Source organism: Aquarana catesbeiana, linkage group LG01 (genome assembly GCF_042186555.1).
Source record: "Aquarana catesbeiana isolate 2022-GZ linkage group LG01, ASM4218655v1, whole genome shotgun sequence".
NCBI lineage: Eukaryota > Metazoa > Chordata > Amphibia > Anura > Ranidae > Aquarana > Aquarana catesbeiana.
Genome location: NC_133324.1, coordinates 983,712,012 through 983,731,114, shown reverse-complemented (window position 1 = coordinate 983,731,114; position 19,103 = coordinate 983,712,012). Strand labels below are relative to the sequence as shown.

General features: G+C 42.7%; 1 protein-coding gene across 1 annotated transcript; it reads right to left on the bottom strand.

Moving 5' to 3' along the window:
• Positions 1-1,425: 1,425 nt before the first annotated feature.
• Positions 1,426-4,701, bottom strand: LOC141123983 (E3 ubiquitin/ISG15 ligase TRIM25-like). Its single transcript, XM_073612084.1, has one exon. It carries the CDS (start codon positions 4,699-4,701, stop codon positions 3,070-3,072), a length of 1,632 nt encoding a protein of 543 aa, XP_073468185.1. The 3' UTR covers positions 1,426-3,069.
• Between the last annotated feature and the right edge of the window lie 14,402 nt (positions 4,702-19,103).

The window sequence follows — 19,103 nt, the reverse complement described above, 5'->3', positions numbered from 1 at the left end:
GTGCCTGTGTAATCTTGAGGTCTATGGACATCAAAGTAATACAAGGACTACTTTGAAGTCGCACAGATATGAACGGTATTCATTGGAAATCATGGGGTACAATTTGTCATGTGACTTTGCAGTCTCAAGTCGCAGGACAAGTCACATACGTGTGAAAGGGGCCTTCTCCAAACATGCAGCCTGACAGGCCAGGGGGGGCGAGCAAGCTCCTCCTCCTGAATCTTACCAGGCCACATGCCCTCAACATGGGGGTGGTTTTGGGCAATCGTTCACCAAAAAATCTAATAATAATAATATAATTGCCATTTATTGAACATTTACAGTTACATCTCTATTATATTTCATATGTTTTAATGTTTAATTAGTATTTTATGAGAATATTGAGTTATATACATATATTCTTTAATCATGGTACAAATGTATATTCCATGTAGAATTGTACTCTGCACAGTGGCTTAGTGGTCTGCACTCCTCGCTGGCAACAGTTAGGTGATGGGTTCATTTTAGGAGAACATAGAGTTCTCTATAATCTATGTTCAGTCGGTAATCATGGTACTACTGTATATTCTCAGTATAAATCTGCTCAGCTCAGTGGCTAGCTGGTAACACTCAGACCATGGGTTCAAATCCCAAACATGATATTGCCTGCTTGAAGCTTAAATAGTAAGCAGAAGAGAATGCTGAAAATAGGTGAATGCCTAATTGCCACATCTGCATGGTGGTTTCCATCATTTGAATGGCTCAGAATGTATGTAATGTTATTTAGAAACAATATTATTATTGAGTGGAATGAAAAGAATCAAACACTAGTAAACACACAGAGTATTGGTTTACATTTGGGTGTTTGCTTATACACTTGAAAAGTCACAACCTTAGGCAAAGGGTAGCATGGTTGGGATTTGAACCCCTGACCTGAGTGCTTTGTTCACTGAGTGCAGACCACTAAGCCATTGCACTGAATACGATTAGACCTCCATAATACTTGAGTATAATTAAAGAATGAACATGAATAAGTAGAACGCTAAAGTCTCATAAAAAAGGAATTTAATATGAAAAATTATTCCCCATATAATAGATATGTAAGTGTAAATGTTCAATACATGAAATGTTACACAATAGCGAACATTACTAGGTAATACTCATTCAGAACAAGAAAACAAACGAGGAATAATAATTGTAATAGAAATAAATATCTGTGTGCTTTAGTTTTAGCTTTACAGTAACATGAACACCGGTCATACCAAGCAAAGGAGATATATTTGTTCCATTCTGTGATGTGTTTGTGTCTTCTATATATAGGAAAATGTAACATTGTAAGACAATCCTGACCATAGGAAGCCTTGTGTGTTCCATTAAAATGATGGATGTGTTCCATCGGGATTACAATGTTCTTGTGGAATGTGATGAGGAAATAACAACCTCTGATCCCGGAAAAGGTTCTGGAAATTTATTTAGAAGAGAAGAGTTACAAAGTAAAAGTAAAGATTAGAAAGTAGAGAGATGAAGATGTGTGGAAATCCTTAGACATGGCAGGTGGACCAAGGATCTGACCTCTTCATCCAAACGGGAGGCTTTTACCACCCAATCCTGGACAGTTGTCAAGGAGGACCATCCCAAACATCAACATTTTACAGATGGAATCATTCACTGAAGAATTTGTACAAGCAGCACATCATTCATTACAAGAGACATTCATTTCTGTTATCTCTGAACACCTTATCAGCTTGTCCCACCTCCAGACTCCCAAATCCCTCATTGTAGAAGAAGGAGACCAACTGTCTCTATGTTCTCCAACAAGACCTTCCAAGGATCCAGAGAACAACAATTTGTTCTAATAACATCTTTGTGTAAAGTCATTATAGACAGAGAACCTGTTATTATATAAAGAACCTAACATTAGCATATAAGCACTTAGTCATGTTATTTCATCATTAGTAAATCGTATTAGAATTATTTCTCTTTATCAGATGAATAGGGCCATAGAGGAAATGGAACAATAGCTCAGCTCCATAAGGATCATAGAGGTGCCGGGACTGAAGGGGTTAATGGTGATTGTAGTCATCGTCCAATCCCTCTCATCATTCTATCTATATCCAATCATTGATCAATATTCCCATATACAGAACTGAGGATTTCCACTTCCTGAGACTGTATACCCCTCCCCCGTCACCTGCCCACAATCCCCGCCCCCTCTACATCATAACCAATAGGAACAAGGCTAGCACTGGCTGCATTCATAGTGATAATCATCACAGCCAATCACAGTGAGGGGGAGGAGCAATCACAGATCCATGGATTGGTCATGTAAAGGAACCTGTGAGGACAGAAATGTAGGAATTCTCATTGTGGATATTAAAGTGTGTGTCTAGACAAATCCTATTGTTCTAGATTTGGATGGAGTGGGGGAGGATTAGAATCCCTGTCAGGTTTTTACTGCTATCCAGGGCTACATTAGAGAGATTTCCCCTCACTTCCTGTCCTGGTGACAACGTTTTATCAGACAGGAAATGAGGGAAAATCTACAACAGGGACACAGACAGGAATAAAGATCTGACAGAGGTTCTAATCCTTCCCTTACTATACTAAAGAAAATTATTTTTATTTCTGTGTTGCTGTTGGAGGGTTCCACTCACTTCCTGTCTGGGGAAATGTTGTCACAGGAACAGGAAGTGAGGGGAAATCTCTCTAATGGAGCCCCAGATAGCAGAAAAAAAATCTGACAGAGGTTCTAATCCTTCCCCACTGCATCCAAAGCTGAAAATACCCCTTTCTTTTATAGATACACAGTGATGGTGGAGACCCCAGGGCCATCATCCTGATCCTGGCTACACTATGTAGTGTGTCACTGACCCAGAACAAGCATGCAGCCAGTGAAGGCTGAACAATCTGACCTCCTGCATGCTTGTTCCTGATCAGTGACATACTAGGTAGTGAAGTGAGGTTTAGGATGAAGATGACGGCCCCGGAACCTGCAGCTTTATAAATAAATCACTCATGTTTCCTGTCCTCTGCTTCCTCCTATTGGATGAGTATTCCACCAATCACCAGATAATCTACCTTGCAGATCTCTCACTTCTGATGCCTCCCACATATCTTTATACGATCTTTCAATCCCCCTATATATACCCCAGCATGGAGGGGCTCAGTGAAGGTGGTGGTGAAGGTGTGGAGATGTCGGATCGGGTCACACAGATCATAAAAGGAGATCCGCCCGGCCTCATAATCCAGATCTATCCTGACTCTCCTACTGGAGACATCGCCGGGTAATGGGGTCTTATTACTGTCATGTATCACTGAGAGCGGATTATACAACCCCCTCTCCAAACTCCAGGACTTCTTATTATATCCAATCACTGACTGATCTCCTCTCCTCTCTATACTGGGGTAACACATCCCGACTCTCCACCATCCTGACTCCCTGACATCCACTTCCCAGTAATGTCTCCCTGAGGAGAACCTCTGACTGCTCATCACCTGAGAATACTGAAACCTCTCTGGTGTTTCTGGGTGATTCTGATGTAATGATTTGGATGCAGTTTTCCTGTCATCTGATATATGTAGATCATTACCAGCTGTCCTCACATCCAGTAATATGTCTGTAACCCCCCTCTCTACATTTACCCCAGACATGATATCAGATAAACCTGTGCGTAATGTGTGTGAGATCCCCCCCACATCCAGATCCCCCCCATCATGGAGGAGTTTATCATGTCTCTCTCTGTCCTCATCATCTCCATCCTCAGTATCACACAAGTCACCTGTGTCTGATTCCTGTAGGACAGTCAGTGGATCCGTCATGTTACACAGCTCCTCAATGTCCCCCATCTTCCTGGACAGCTCCTCCTTCTTTATTTCCAGATCCTGGACCAGATCATTGATTATCCCGGAGATCCGCTCTGCCTGCCCGGAGATTTCCCTCAGGACTCTATTCTCCAGATCTTCCAGACGTCTCCTGAGGTCTCTGAACAGGACAGTGACTCTCTCTGTTTCATCATCTGCTTCTCCTTGTACTTTCCTCCTGTGTTCCTGCAGACTCTGGACTCTTTTCTCCATCTCCTCTCTCTCTGTCATCAGTTTCTGCAGAACATTCCTCAGTTTCTTCTTCTTCATCTCAGAGGCCTCATCCAGAGTCTCCACCTGGTGTCCCCGATGTTCTCCATCCAGCCTGCAGGAAATACAGATACAGGAGGAGTCCTCAGTGCAGTAATACTTCAGTAGTTCCTTATGGACGGAGCATTTCCTGTTCTCCAGGGAAGTGGTGGGGTCACATAAGACGTGTTCTGGTGACTTGCTGTGGACTCTCAGGTGATTGTCACACAGAGAAGCTTCACAATGCAGACAGGATATCACAGCAGGTACAGGAGTGTGAATACAGTAAGTACAGAAGACCCCGGACTCTTCCCGATCTGGATGGGTGGACAGGAAATTCTCCACTATGTTCCGTAGTGTTATGTTCCTGTGCAGTGCAGGCCGATCCTGGAACTTTTCTCTACATTCAGGACAGGAATAACCTCCAGACCCCTCCAGTGTATCCCACACACGACCAATACAGTCCCGGCAGAAGTTATGTCCACATTTCAGGGTTACAGGATCTGTATAAATGTTCAGACAGACGGAACATTCCAGCTCCTTCCTCAGATCAGCAGACGCCATCGCTGAGAGCAGAAGAGAGAAATGACACTGAAAGTATCTGACACTCATTATTACCAGTTCTGTACATTCCTACACAGGGAGGGGCTGAGACTGAGACACGTAGTCATAGGAACTTTTATACAGAACAACACAGATAATACAATATCTCACAAAAGTAAGTACACCCCTTACGTTTGTGTAAATCTTTTCTTCCATCTTTTCATGTGACAACACTGAAGAAATGACACTTTGCTACAATGTAAAGTAGTGAGTGTACAGCTTGTATAACAGTGTAAATTTGCTGTCCCCTCAAAATAACTCAACACACAGCCATTAATGTCTAAACCACTGGCAACAAAAGTGAGTACACTCCTAAGTGAAAATGTCCAAATTTGGCCCAATTAGCTATTTTCCCTCCCCGGTGTCATGTGACTCGTTAGTGTTACAAGGTCTCAGGTGTGAATGAGGAGCAGGTGTGTTACATTTGGTGTTATCGCTCTCACTCCCTCATACTGATCACTGGAAGTTCAACATGGCACCTCATGGCAAAGAACTCTCTGGGGATCTGAAATAAAGAATTGTTGCTCTACATAAAGATGGCCTAGGCTATAAGAAGATTGCCAGGACCCTGAAACTGAGCTGCAGCATGGTGGCCAAGACCATACAGCGGTTTACCAGGACAGGTTCCTCTCAGAACAGGCCTCGCCATGGTCGACCAAAGAGGTTGTGTGGACGTGCTCAACGTCATATCCAGAGGTTGTCTTTGGGAAATAGACGTATGAGTGCTGCCAGCATTGCTGCAGAGGTTGTCGGGGTGGGGGGTCAGCCTGTCAGTGCTCAGACCATACGCTGCACACTGCATCAAATTGGTCTGCATGGCTGTTGTCCTAGAAGGAAGCCTCTTCTAAAGATGATGCACAAGAAACCCGCAAACAGTTTGCTGAAGACAAGCAGACTAAGGACACGGATTACTGGAACCATGTCCTGTGGTCTGATGAGACCAAGATAAACGTATTTGGTTCAGATGGTGACAAGCGTGTGTGGGGGCAACCAGGTGAGGAGTACAAAGACAAGTGTGTCTTGTCTACAGTCAAGCATGGTGGTGGGAGTGTCAAGGTCTTGGGCTGCATAAGTGCTGCCGGAACTGGGGAGCTACAGTTCATTGAGGGAACCATGAATGCCAACATGTACTGTGACATACTGAAGCAGAGCGTGATCCCCTCCCTTCAGAGACTGGGCCGCAGGGCAGTATTCCAACATGATAACGACCCCAAACACACCTCCAAGACCACCACTGTCCTGCTAAAGAAGCTGAGGGTAAAGGTGATGGACTGGTAAAGCATGTCTCCAGACCTAAACCCTATTGATCATCTGTGGCTCATCCTCAAATGGAAGGTGGAGGAGTGCAAGGTCTCCAACATCCACCAGCTCTGTGATGTCATCATGGAGGAGTGGAAGAGGACTCCAGTGGCCATCTGTGAAGCTCTGGTGACCTCCATGCCCAAGAGGGTTAAAGCAGTGCTGGAAAATAATGGTGGCCACACAAAATATTGACACTTTGGGCCCAATTTGGACATTTTCACTTAGGGGTGTACTGACTTATGTTTCCAGCGGTTTAGACATTAATGGCTGTGTGTTGAGTTATTTTGAGGGGGCAGCAAATTTACACTGTTATACAAGCTGTACACTCACTACTTTACATTGTAGCAAAGTGTAATTTCTTCAGTGTTGTCACATGAAAAGATAGAAGAAAAGATTTACAAAAATGTGACCGAGGGGTGTACTTACTTTTGTGAGATACTGTATATATGGACACGTATATTGTTTATATACTAGTATCAGTATTAATTAACTCTCCCCACTAGATGGCAGCATCTACAAGGCACATAAAAGGCTGTTCACAGCTTGACAAAGGAGGGTGCACTGTGTACATTTCCCCAGTGCGCATGCTCCGAAATGCATTGCGAGAACGCCAGTGACAACATCACGCCCATCGCTGTGGTCCAGCCCTCTCCATCGAACCTCAGCTGCACTCCAACCCTCGGTTTGGATCCCGCTTAAGCCCCACAGTATCCTGCTGGCCAGGACTTCCAACAACACCATCTGGATATGGGAGGCGAGGGTCAAACACACAGCCTGGACGGACGTTAGCATGGTTCATTGGATCCATATGTACCTGATTACATAGGCGCCTGTGTCTTCTCTCTCTTTTTCTGCATGCCTGGAGTCTTCTTCCACTTCCCCTGCAAGGCTGGCCCTGATACAGTGGACTGTTCTGTTCCTTTACACAGAGCTGATTAGATCAAAGGACTTTTAGATGGACTTTTGTTTTATTTAAAAACACCTAATAGGCTGCGCCACTACCCATGTGTGTGTTATTATATAAAGACAAAGTCTCTGAATGAGGCCGTGGTCTCAGAAGGGATACATGTCCCTTTACTTCTTATATCTTTCAGATTTGTCTACAAGAAAAGTTGATATACATTATACTCTATGGACATTTCATTCTTTCATTCCTTAGAAAACAATTATTATCCAATTCCTCTCCATTTTGAAGATCCTCACTGACTATGGAGAGGATGTCGGGTGAGGATGTATTGGGTACGGTGAATGGTTCTGACTCCGGGTCACATCTTCCCATTATACTCTATGGACATTCCTTTCTATCATTTATCTGTCATTCCATAGAAAACTATAATAATCCCAAATAATCCCAATCTTATAATCCGCTCCTCTACTTGGGGAACACCTGTGGCAAAGGATAAAATGCTGAGCGTCTCAGATTTGTCTGCAAATGAGTATTTTGCATCCCATTATAGTCTATGGACATTCCCTTCTGTCCTTCATCCTCATCATTCCATAGAAAACAATAATAATCCCAAATAATCTCAATATTAAAGATCACCAGTGAATATGGAGAGGATGTCATGTATGGATATATTTGGTAGGACTAAGGCCCCTTTCACACTCGTACGACCTGTATGGAAGTGGTTCTCAACCTCAGTCCTCAAGTCCCCCCAACAGGACATCATGTTTTGGGAATTTCTCTTAGATAAAATATCTCTCCAAAATACCAAACCATTCACTCTGATTTAAAGCACCTGTGCAAGATAAAGGAAAACCTGCAAACATGGCCTGTTGGGGGTACTTGAGGACAGGGTTGAGAAGCACTGATCTAGGTCATCTCCTGTCCTCAGGACCCACTAACAGGTCAGATTTTAGGTATTACCTTGGGGGAAATGCAGACTAGAATACTGCAATCACTGAGCAGCAAATGATATCACCTGTGATGTGTTTCAGTTATCTTGCAGACCTGGCCTGTTGGTGGGTCCTGAGGACAGGAGATGAGAACCTCTGATGTAAGTCACATGACTTGAACCAATGCCTGTGTAATGTTGGGTCTATGGACCTCCAGTCACATCAAAGTCTGACCAAAGTAGTGCAGGGACTAATCTGAAGTCGCACAGATATGAGCGGTGCTCATTGGAGATCATGGGGTACCACTTGTCATGTGACTTTGCACTAGGGTTGTCACCTCATCCCTTTAAACCTGAACACATAATAATAATCTGTTTTGATAGTACAGACAGCTATCAAAGTGCAGGTAATTCCAGTCCTCTAGTCAGAAGCTTCATTCTCCCTACCTGTTTCTTCCCATCTAGGAGGCCAATTTAACACTAATAAAGATTATATTTGTCCAGGAAACAGCCTGAAAATTCCTGATAACTCATTTTTTTAGGATGTCCAGCTTGGCGCGCATAGCTAATTGCAATTCTGCACTCAGGAGCTTCATCCTCCCTATCTGCTTCTTACCATCTAGGAAGACAGTTTTACACTCACAAGAACTATTTTTTCCAGGAAATAGACTGAAAATATTCATTAACTAATTTTTTATAGGCTGTCCAGCTTGGTGTGCATAGCTAATGACTCTTCTGCAGTCAGGAGCTTCATCCTCCCTATCTGCTTCTTCCCATCTAGAAAGACAGTTTCACACTCACATGGACTATTTTTGTCCAGGAAACAGCCTAAAAATTTCCCGTAATTTTTTTTTATAGAGTGTCCAGCTTGGTGCGCATAGTTAATTGTAGTCCTTTAGTCAGGAGCTTCATCCTCCATATCTGCTTCTTCCCATCTAGGAAGCCAGTTTCACACTCACAAGGAATATTTTTGTTCATGAAACAGCCTGAAAATTTCCCTTAACTCTTTTTGGATAGTATGGCTGGCTTGGCACAAATAGATAATTGCAGTCCTGTAGTCAGGAGCTTCTTTTCCCACAATCACTTTCCATCTGAGTAAGAATGCTTCATGTTTTTATTACTGGGGCATCGAGCTAACAATGGACAGCTACTCCCACTCCTCCAATGAGAAGATACAGCCTGCTTCCCATCAAAGGAGGCAGCTTGGCACCCACAAGGCCTCACCTTTCTCCATGATGGAGCCCTTACAATTTCCCTTAACTCTTTTTTGAAAGCACCTCCAGTTTGGCATGCGCAGTTATTTGAGGTCCTTCAGTCAGAGACTTCATCCAATGAGAAACTTCATCCTCCCTGTCTGCTTCCCATCTAGGGAGGCAGCTTCAGCCTCACAAGACCACACCTTGTGCCCCAGAAGTCACAGAGGTTTTTATGTTCCACACTGACAGCTGTATAGCGTTCTATTTTCTCACTAGCAGCTTGGAGACAAGTGTGTAAGTGAGCGTGTTGTGGGAGGATGACTGGGCGCTGCACGAGTGTGACGGGAGTGACCCCGATACAGCTCTTGGCTCGCAGAGTCATTGTCCTGCACCGCGGGTGTCACCGTTCATGGAATGTGGTGCTCAGCTGGAAAAAGAGAAAACCACATCCATGTTCTATAGACAAGCGATTAACTCTGTAGGATCCATCCGCTTGTCTGCTGAACTATGTAGTCCTCTAAGGTGACCCTTCTCTGAGCATGACCAAATGTCCAATTCCCTCTTTCACAGAGCGAGTGCATATTGTTTTTATCCCTTTACTTTCCAACATTTACACTGTACAGGACGCCAAGGATGGGTCCTGAACGGGGTGCTATGTGGCACCAGTGTTTAAGTTAGGATCCCTTTAAGGGAAGAGTGTGGGTACTCGGGGGGTCACCATAGGTGGGTGAGGAATTTCTGGTTTAGCCATGTTAAGGAGAGAACTGACTCGCAGTCCCCTCTGTATTAATAGAGAGGTATTTGGGACCAGAGGTTTTGAGCCCCTAAAGTGACATTTCGGTGAGAAATAAATAAATTGGTTGGATAATGCACTAGGCCAGTGCACCCCATTTTCTTTTTCTATTCTCACAAAAGGGCCTCCACCCCTGACTACAGGGACTCCAGTCTCCAAAGGTCTAGGAGGCTCTGGGAAGCAGCACTTAAACCAGAAAGTAGTATTCGGTGTGGTGGTGTGAGAAGGAGTTGGGGAGAGACACCTGTTTGGAGTAATAGGCAGACTGGGGCTGTGCTGAGCCCGGGGTAAAGTCCCATCTATGAACCGGGTTTCATTATATTTTGTACTTTTGTAGACAAGCAGACTTTTTGTGTGTTGCACTTTGTTTTGCTGCTGGAAGCATTTCTTTGTGTTTGCCTTCAGAAAAAGTAAACAGCTTTTAGTTTGAAGTTAAATGGCTTTGTACATGGCGCTGTGGAGCTACAACCCCCAAACTTTACAATGCTTAGATGGTGGGGCAGTTTTGTGTTTTCACAGCACGAGATCCACAGGAGATGGACCAGGTGTGACGAGCCACAATGCCCATAACTCTCTCAGACATTATTAGACAACCCTTGTGTTGGGAAGCTTTACCATTTTTGGTGACATTGTGCAACCAACCAGCCGGATCCACTTGGCCAGGGCAGCTGTTAGGCTGAATGGGTCCCCTTGATGTCTATCTGGCAGGACCCCCTCCCTCTAGCCCAAAGCAGACAGTCATGAAGAAGGTGGTGGCATGGACTGTGTGCAATGAAGAACGATCTGTATTATCATCTTCTTCTATATTTGATTTCATATCATCTGTTTATATTTACATTTCTATTTTATGTGTGTTAGATGGTCAGCCTGGCTTTTGCTTTTTGATTAGTTTGTTATTTGTGTGATTTATTATCTATTCCATAATAGTTGGTTTTATGTACTTGTCTGGGGACCATCCATAAGCTGGACCACATTTCATTTTGTAGTTGCAAGAAGCCCACAATTGTCTGTAGAATCACAAGCTCTTACAAACTGATATGAATGATTCTGAGTATGTTCTCTAGATCAGCCGTTTTCCCCCAGAGTGCCCTGGCAAAATATTTACCACAAATGTATACAGGCCAGCAGGTGGAACAAGCCTGCCTTATAGTGAAATAAAGCCACAGGTTTTCATTGTGCACCATTACCACCTTCTAGCCACCGGAGTCCTAACAACCAATCATCCTCCCTTTGCCCCTCTCTGTAAGCGCTGGGGTTACATTAGATTAGCGATGGAGAAAAACTGAGGGAGAAGAGAAACTTTGGAATACTAGTCAGTACCAGTGTGTAAAAGTATAGTGGATTTGGAAAAATACATCACACCCAACGTTGGGTGTCCTTCGTGTGTGAATGACGATGTGTTATGTAAAACTATTAGAATAATGTTTTACATTTTAGAATGGGGTGCCCCGAGACTGTTCATAATTTTAGGGGGTGCCTTGACTAAAAAAGAGGTTGAGAAGCAATGCTCTAGAACAGGGGTCTCCAAACTGCGGCCCGGGGGCCAGATGTGGCCCTTTGCTTGCTTTTATCAGGCCCTTGGGGCACTATGTCATCCACTGATACCAATAATGAGGCATAATACCCCCTCCCCCACACTGAGACCAGTGAAGGGGCACACTTCCTTCCAATTATACCAACGATGGGACACAATTCCTCCCAAAGACACCAACAACTGGGCAAAATGACACCAATGATGGGGCACAATTCCTCCAACTGACACCAAAGATGACGCCATTGTTTATTCCCACTGACGTTGGGACCTTTTCTACTCCCAATGACCACAGTCCTCCCCTCCCCCTCCAAAGTCCGAGGAACAGTAAACTGGCCCCCTGTTTAGAAAGTTTGGAGACCCCTGCTCTAGAAGATCACCATTACTGTGAATATAGTTTATATGAGATTGTTGTTGCTTAGAAAGGCCACAAGATGTCCCCATTGTCTGCAGGATGAGCTCTTGTGAGTTGAACAAAACCTCCTATGAACTTGTCTGCCCATTGTCTTAGGTTGATATTATTATGAATATACAGTTTATTTGATTTTGTAGTTGAAAACTGATGACAAAAAAAGTCCACATTGTCTGCAGAATAATGAGATCTTACAAAGTCATACAAATGCATTTGAGCATGTTCTCTAGATTAACATCACTGTAAATGGAGTTTATCTGAACTTGTTGTTCCTTAGAATGGCCACAAGATGTCCCCATAGTCTACAGGATCAGCTCTTGTAAGTAAACCATCTCATGTGACCTCCTCTGAGCATGCTCCAGCTTGTCATTACTATGAATACACCTTTTTATATGATATTGTAGTGTAAAAACAATGACAAATGAAGCCCACATTGTCTGCAGATTAATGAGCTCTTACAGACTCCTATGAATGCTTCTGAGCATGCTCTCTAGATTACTATTACTGTGAATGTAGATGACATGAGGTTGTTGTTGCTTAGAAAGGCCACAAGATGTCCCCATTGTCTGCAGGATGATCAAAAACAAATCTAATGAGAACTGGTGTGATCATTACTATGAATACACAACTGTTTATTTGATTTTGTAGTTGCAAACAAAATACAAAAAAAAGTGCATTGTCTGCAGATCAATGAGCGCTTACAAACTCCTATGAATACATCTAAGCATGCGCTGTAGAATGATTACCATTTATAAGAACTTGTTGTTACTTAGAAAGGCCACAAGATGTCCCCATTGTCTGCAGGATCAGCTCTTCTAAGCAAACCAACTCCTATGAACTTTCCTGAGCATGCTTTCCATTGTCATTACCACATTATATGTCACATTTCCGGGAATTTTGAAGCTCGGAAAAAAAAAAGTTTTTTTGGGGGGGTAAAAAAACAGAAATTTTCGGAAAAATTGAAAAAAATGCTACATTAGCACTTTGTCTTTTTAAGATTGAAAGTCATTCTGTTACTTTAGGAACATAAAATATGACTATGGACAATTTGACTTGGCATAAAATGATCACAACTAGCATATTAAATATATAGTGTAGCCAAACAATTATCACAAACAGAATTTACTTTTTTATAATATTTATTTGTAACAAAGGGAGCGACAATCTCCTGAACTGATTACTAGTTTATGTGGAACAGCCAAAAATCCTCCACAAAACAATTTTCAAAACCAAAAGTAACAATTTGTCATATTTCCTCTCCACAGTATTAAATAAAAATAAAACCCCCATTCTCATAAAAAGAACTGAAGATGGGGGAAGTGTTAAGAAGAGAGTTGGGACTAAAGTTTCAATGGACATTTAATCAGAATCATTTTCTGAAATTCTCATTATCCGTCTCTCTGCTTCTGCAGATTCTCTTTTCTGTCCGTCATCACAATTAGGAACTTCTAAAAACTTAAGGTGAACACCCTGTCTTCAAATATTTTATTCCTCATGTTAAAATAAAATATTCCACAATATTTTTCACTTTTTTCAATTTTCCCAATTTTTTGGAAAAAAACAAAAAAAGTCTTCAGGAAAAAAAAAAGTTTTTCCGAATTTTTCAGTTTTTTTTCCGGGCCTTCACCTCTCTAGCCATTACTATGAATACAGTTCCATTTTGTAGTTGCCAACAGAAGCCTCACTGTCTGCAGAATAATGAAATACTCCTGAAAAGTAGCAAACAAATAAAATCATATGAGTGTGATGCTGTATTCCATTACAATGTATAAAGAGTTTGTACAATGTTGTTATCACAGAGAAATGTCACATGATGATATTTCCATTGTATTTAGAATGTGAGCTATTAAAAAAAGGTATTTGTGTATTCACAGTAATGTCTTATGCCGGCCATACACGGTTCAAATTTCATAAGAATTTTCTTTTGAAAATCGTATGAAAGAATTTTCGTATGAATTTTGCACCATTAGTGGGCTGCAACAACGGCCGATTTTCGTGTGGCAATCAAATTTGAGGAATCGGACATGTTGGAAATTTTTTGAAAAACGAACGATTTTCTAATCAATGATGGGAGAATCGTGCGAGAAATGTAATAAGAAAAGAAAATTTACATAGCAACATGCGGAGAAATTGAAGGCTTGGTTGGCCGAATTTTGAAAATCAATGGTGGCTTCATCGGATCACAAAAAAACAAACTTTCTGATTTTGAAAAGAAAGTTCGTTCGAAATTCTACCATGTATGGCCTGCTTTAGTGGATTCCCCGCAGAAGTGTAACATTTCTGGTTCAAATTTCCATCTTGACTTTTATCCCTCAAATATTTCACGCCTGTGTAGCGGTGCTGACAGCTCTGGGTGAAGTGTGCATACTGGCAATTACCTGCCTGTTTGATTGATTGCTTGATATTTATTTATTTGATGTACGTATTTTTATTGAAGGGGGGTTCTCTGTCTGTCTTTGTGCAAGGGGTTTGAATCAATAAACAGGATTACGCTATGTGCACCTCTCTTTCTGTTTTTTGGTTTACTATGAGCCCTGCAAACCTGTGACCCTTTGTTTAGTGATGATGGCAACAAAATACTACGTCTAAAGAGTGCTGGCTCTGAAGGCGTTATTACTCTCCTCTCTGGTGAGTTTAACCCCCTAGGGGGGAGAGTGTGTGTCACCGGGTGGATTACACAAGTGATCGGTGGAAGGTGCACGTGGAGATCTGTGTTTTTTTCAAGATCACCTGTAGATTATCTGGCTAAACACCCTGAACTTTTCATCACTTCCCTTTATAAGGGTTTTCTTTTAAAAGGACTATTTTTTTGCTATAAGACTGTCCATGTTTGTGTTGTTGGCCACAAGTTTCAAATGCTCAACATTAGCGCTGTCTAGTGTGTTAATTTAGTCTAAATGTTGATTATTTTATAACACTTTTTTTAAGATTAACAAAAATACGTTTTATCTTTTAATTTATTTAAATGTATAACCAAAACTTTTTTTTACAAATATATACTTTTTTTAAAATAGAAATATTTTATATATACAGTCCTCCTCTGTAGTCCGATCAATTAAATGAAAAGTGCTGACAAAACAAAACACAACAACATTCCTAAAATGGTAGAAAAATGTGAAAACGTACGTCTGGGGTCACACTGCCGTATGGATCGGATCACATCAGGGGTCCGGTGCTCCCCTCTTCACTGTTTCGGGTTCGATTTTTGGTCAGAAGTTTTGGTTGAATTCAAACCTGAAAGCAGACCAGAAGACGCTCAGGACTCCGGTGTAATTCACTCCGAAGATGTGTGAACTTATAACAATGGCACAAAACAGAATTCAACAATAAAAATGGTTTTCCCCAACAAGCTAGAGGGGGATGGGAAAATGCCTTAAACTGTCCAGAGAGAGAAAAAGCAAAGTCATTGGTCTTTTCCAATCTTGGTAAATAAAAACCTCGGATCACAAAAGTAGTACTTTGATTCCAAGTTTTTCTTTGCACATCTGTAGATCTTGGGAAAGGTGTTCATTTTTTTTCAATAATCCTGTGGGATGAGAAAAAAAGTTAAATACTTTTCCAACTATGCCAGTCCTCAAGGTGCCCCAACAGGTCAGGTTTTCAGGATTTCCCCTCATATGAAAACGGCTGTGGTAATTACTAAGGCAGTGAAAGTGATGAAATCACCTGTGCAAAACAATGGAGAGCCTGAAAACATGACCTGTTGGGGTCCCTTGAGGAATGGAGATGAAAACACTGGCTTAGTGAGTGTCAGGAACATCTAGCGCTCCTACTCTTCATTCCGGCATCCTGGTTTTGGCTATGGCATTCTCCTTGTTTGTCTGTCCACCTGTAAGGTGGTTAATGTGGCCAGTCTCTGGGTGGAAACCAAGCCTGTTAAAAGCCAGAAAAATCCTCAGTTGCATGCTTGTGATATAGTGTGTTTAATTCCTGATCAAGCTCCCTGTCTGTCTGCCCTGCTAGTTTTGATTTTCCTGTGTATGACCTCGGACCGGATATCGGACTATTATCGGAACTCTGCCTGCCTTTTACCCGGACTGTCATAGAACCACTCTACCTGTCTGCCAACTGCAAGTACCTGTTTGCTTTGCTCAGTTTGCACTTGCCCTGGCATGATGGTCAGGCACTATAGCATTGTGTATAAGACCTGGGGGCAACCGAGTACCGGTAGGCCTGCTTGCCTTATGGGAAAAGGGGGCTGCTATAGGTGAAGAACACAGTAGTGATCTATAGTGTCTGACCACCTCTGTTTGGGGTAAGTGTGACAGCGAGGCTTTACTCAACTCTGTCCTAGAGATTTTAATCACAGGGATAAGAAATGAGAAATGGTAATGTATGCAAACGATGGAGCAGTAAGGAATGTTTAACTGGACAGACTGAGGAGACACGGCCCAAGAGAATGATAAACACACAGGTTCCAACTCTTTGGCCAACACTTTATACAATTTTAGCTTGTATATAAAAACAGTTACAATGGGTTTACTCCACCATTCATTTAAGGACATTGTTCTTCTATAAACTTACAAGGGATATTCTGCCTAGTGGCTCTACTGTGGTCCTCCCAGGTCCCAGGGTCAGCCGGGAGAAAGATCAGAATTACTCTGAATTATTATTTGTTGAGAGGCTCACTAGAGAACCTCCTGTCCTGATAGTTCTATGTAGGGCACTTGCTTCAGATCTACTAGAAGCCTCGCATTATTTTGATATGCATTTTCCACCAACTCACTTCAGGAAAACATTCTGGATTTTTAGATGGCCTTTCCTTTAAGCCATTACAGCGAGTAGATTGGTAATCAGTTTATATTCTATACAGCAGTCCTAGACCTAAACATGTACTTCTCTGAATATTGCTGCAAGCCTAACCTGTACGGGACATGGCAATTTACAACTATCTACAAAGTGGTGACTGCCTAAGGCCTCAGCAAGTTCCTATGGAGGGAACATGTTGGCTGGGTGGTTTATAGAGAATATGATTAAAAAAAAATGAATATATAATATATTAGAGTCAGCCTGGGTTAGGGTCAATAGTAGACGGCAAGTACTTCCCTTTCAGGCCTGTTTATGAAGCAGCTGGTCAGTGAAGCTGGTTGGTGGCTGTTTTGCTATCAGTGGTAACATGCCTGGATCCTGGCTGGAAGACTCTTTTTTTCTGACTTGAACCTGTTGGGTGAGCTGGCCTGTAAAATAGACCACCAGGGATGCCCACAACAGATGGATGACCAGGGATGCCACCCTAGACCACCAGGGATGCCAGTAAGTGCCCAAATAATGCCAGTGCCAACACATCTTGCCAGTCAGTGCCTGCCAGATGTCTCCTCATCAGTGATGCCCAGCAGTACCACCCATCAGTGTCCACCTATCAGTGCCCATCAGTGCTGCATACCAGTGCCAACTATCAGTGCCCATCAGTGCCACTTCATCAGTGCCCATCAGTGAAGGAGAAAACATATTTAATTTACAAAATTTTATAACAGAAACAAAGAAAATGATTTTTTTTTCAAAATGTTAGCTCTTTTATTATTAGTTGCGCAAAAAATAAAAATGCCAGCAGTGATCAAATACCACCAAAAGAAATCTCTATTTGTGGGAACAAAATGATAAAAAACAATGTTTGTGTACAGTGTTGTATGACCGTGTAATTGTCATTCAAAGTGTGACAGCGCTGAAAGATAAAAATTGGCCTGGGCAGGAAGGGGGGAAGTGCCCCCCGGTATTGAAGGGGTTAAAGAGTTTATATATCTGAACCCCAATTTTTACTGTCTGATGTTGGTGGCCATTTACCATCACTTTCTGTACCGGTTGATCAGGACACTGAGGGAGCATTCCCTAAGAAGGGCACATCTTAAAGCCGAGTTCCACCCAAAAATGGAACTTCCACTTTAAGGGAGGTGACCCCCTGACATGTCACATTTGGCATGTCATTTTTTTTTGGGGGGGGGTACCCTCCTTTTTAGATCCCCTTTTTAGAGGGTCCCAGCTCCCACTTCTGGCGCACTGGAAGGGAGATCACCCCTCCCCCCTCTCGGCAATCATCTGGGACACGTCACAGGTCCCAGATGATTGCCCAGTTAGTCGCGGTACAACTCGTGCATGCGCAGTGAAGCCACAGCCGGGCGCCCACATTTATAATGCAGAGAAGAGGGGTGAGAGGGGCGGGGCTTCATTCCCCCACATCGCTGGACCCCGGGACAGGTAAGTGTCCAATTATTAAAAGTCAGCAGCTCCAGTATTTGTATCTCCTGACTTGTAATTATTTTTTTACCAGAACTCGGCTTTAAGTCGATATTTTCACTCAGTTTCTGGAATGTCTTCATAGCAGGAAAAGAATGGGGAACCCCCCGAACCCCAATGGGGCCTTAGACAAGTATAAAAATGCCAAAAGCACAAATCCTTCTCTTTTCTAACCAGAACAATGAAAGTGATTTTCTCTCTTGCAGTACATAGGGGGGGCATCCAAAAATATTTTATGTGATTGTAAAGTCCAACAATGGCGTCTGTATGTACATAGACCACCTATTACTGCTAGAAATCTTGTCATCTGATAATAATCAGACAGAACTTCATCCACAGCTCTTTGAACAAACACCTCCGCCTCTATGAAGGAGATCTAGAGGTCATCTAAAGTGGGGGGTCACCAACCTGTAGATCACAAGACAGGTTACTAGTAGATCATGGTCTGGGCTTGCTGGACCTCCCCCCATCCCAGACCATCAAACCCAGTGCAATGCAGAGGGACTACTTGTAAAGTTGGAGCAAGAGCCGCATAAGCTGCTCCTTCCTCTGTAGTGCCGGATCCTGTCCCATGTGGAGTGACAACAACTGGACTCCACCTCTTATCCCCCCCACTAGTGACCTCCAGAGTGGTGCCAACAGCAGGAAAGAAGAGATCTCCATGTCAGTGTGAAGGAATACAGCGAGTATAATAGTAGAAGACGCCTTTCACACTCATGTGCTGTGCTTTACCCCACACCGCCGCTCCAGTACAGGGGACCTGCACCTTTCCTGCCCTTACCCATACACTTCTATTATGTGGATTAGGAGCACTTTCTGAAAGAACATTTCATCTACTGAATGCCGGAGATTTGATGAGCTTTCAAAAAGTGCAACTCACCCGCAGGATATAATAGTAGTCTATGGCAAAGTGCAGATCACCAAGGAAAGTTGTAGATACACCTGGGGTTCAGGTAATCTGCAGCACATCGGTGTGAAAGCAGCCTTATAGGGTTCTCAGAACAATAAGGGGTCATTTACATTTGTAGTTTGGGGGGGGGGTAAAACCTTAAGCTGTGTTTTTATCACCCCTGCCCTAACCACACTCCTTTAGTTGCGGTGTCCAGGGGTG

Coding starts and splice junctions, on each gene's coding strand:
- LOC141123983 (XM_073612084.1), bottom strand. CDS start 4,701: ATGAGTGTCAGATACTTTCAGTGTCATTTCTCTCTTCTGCTCTCAGCG.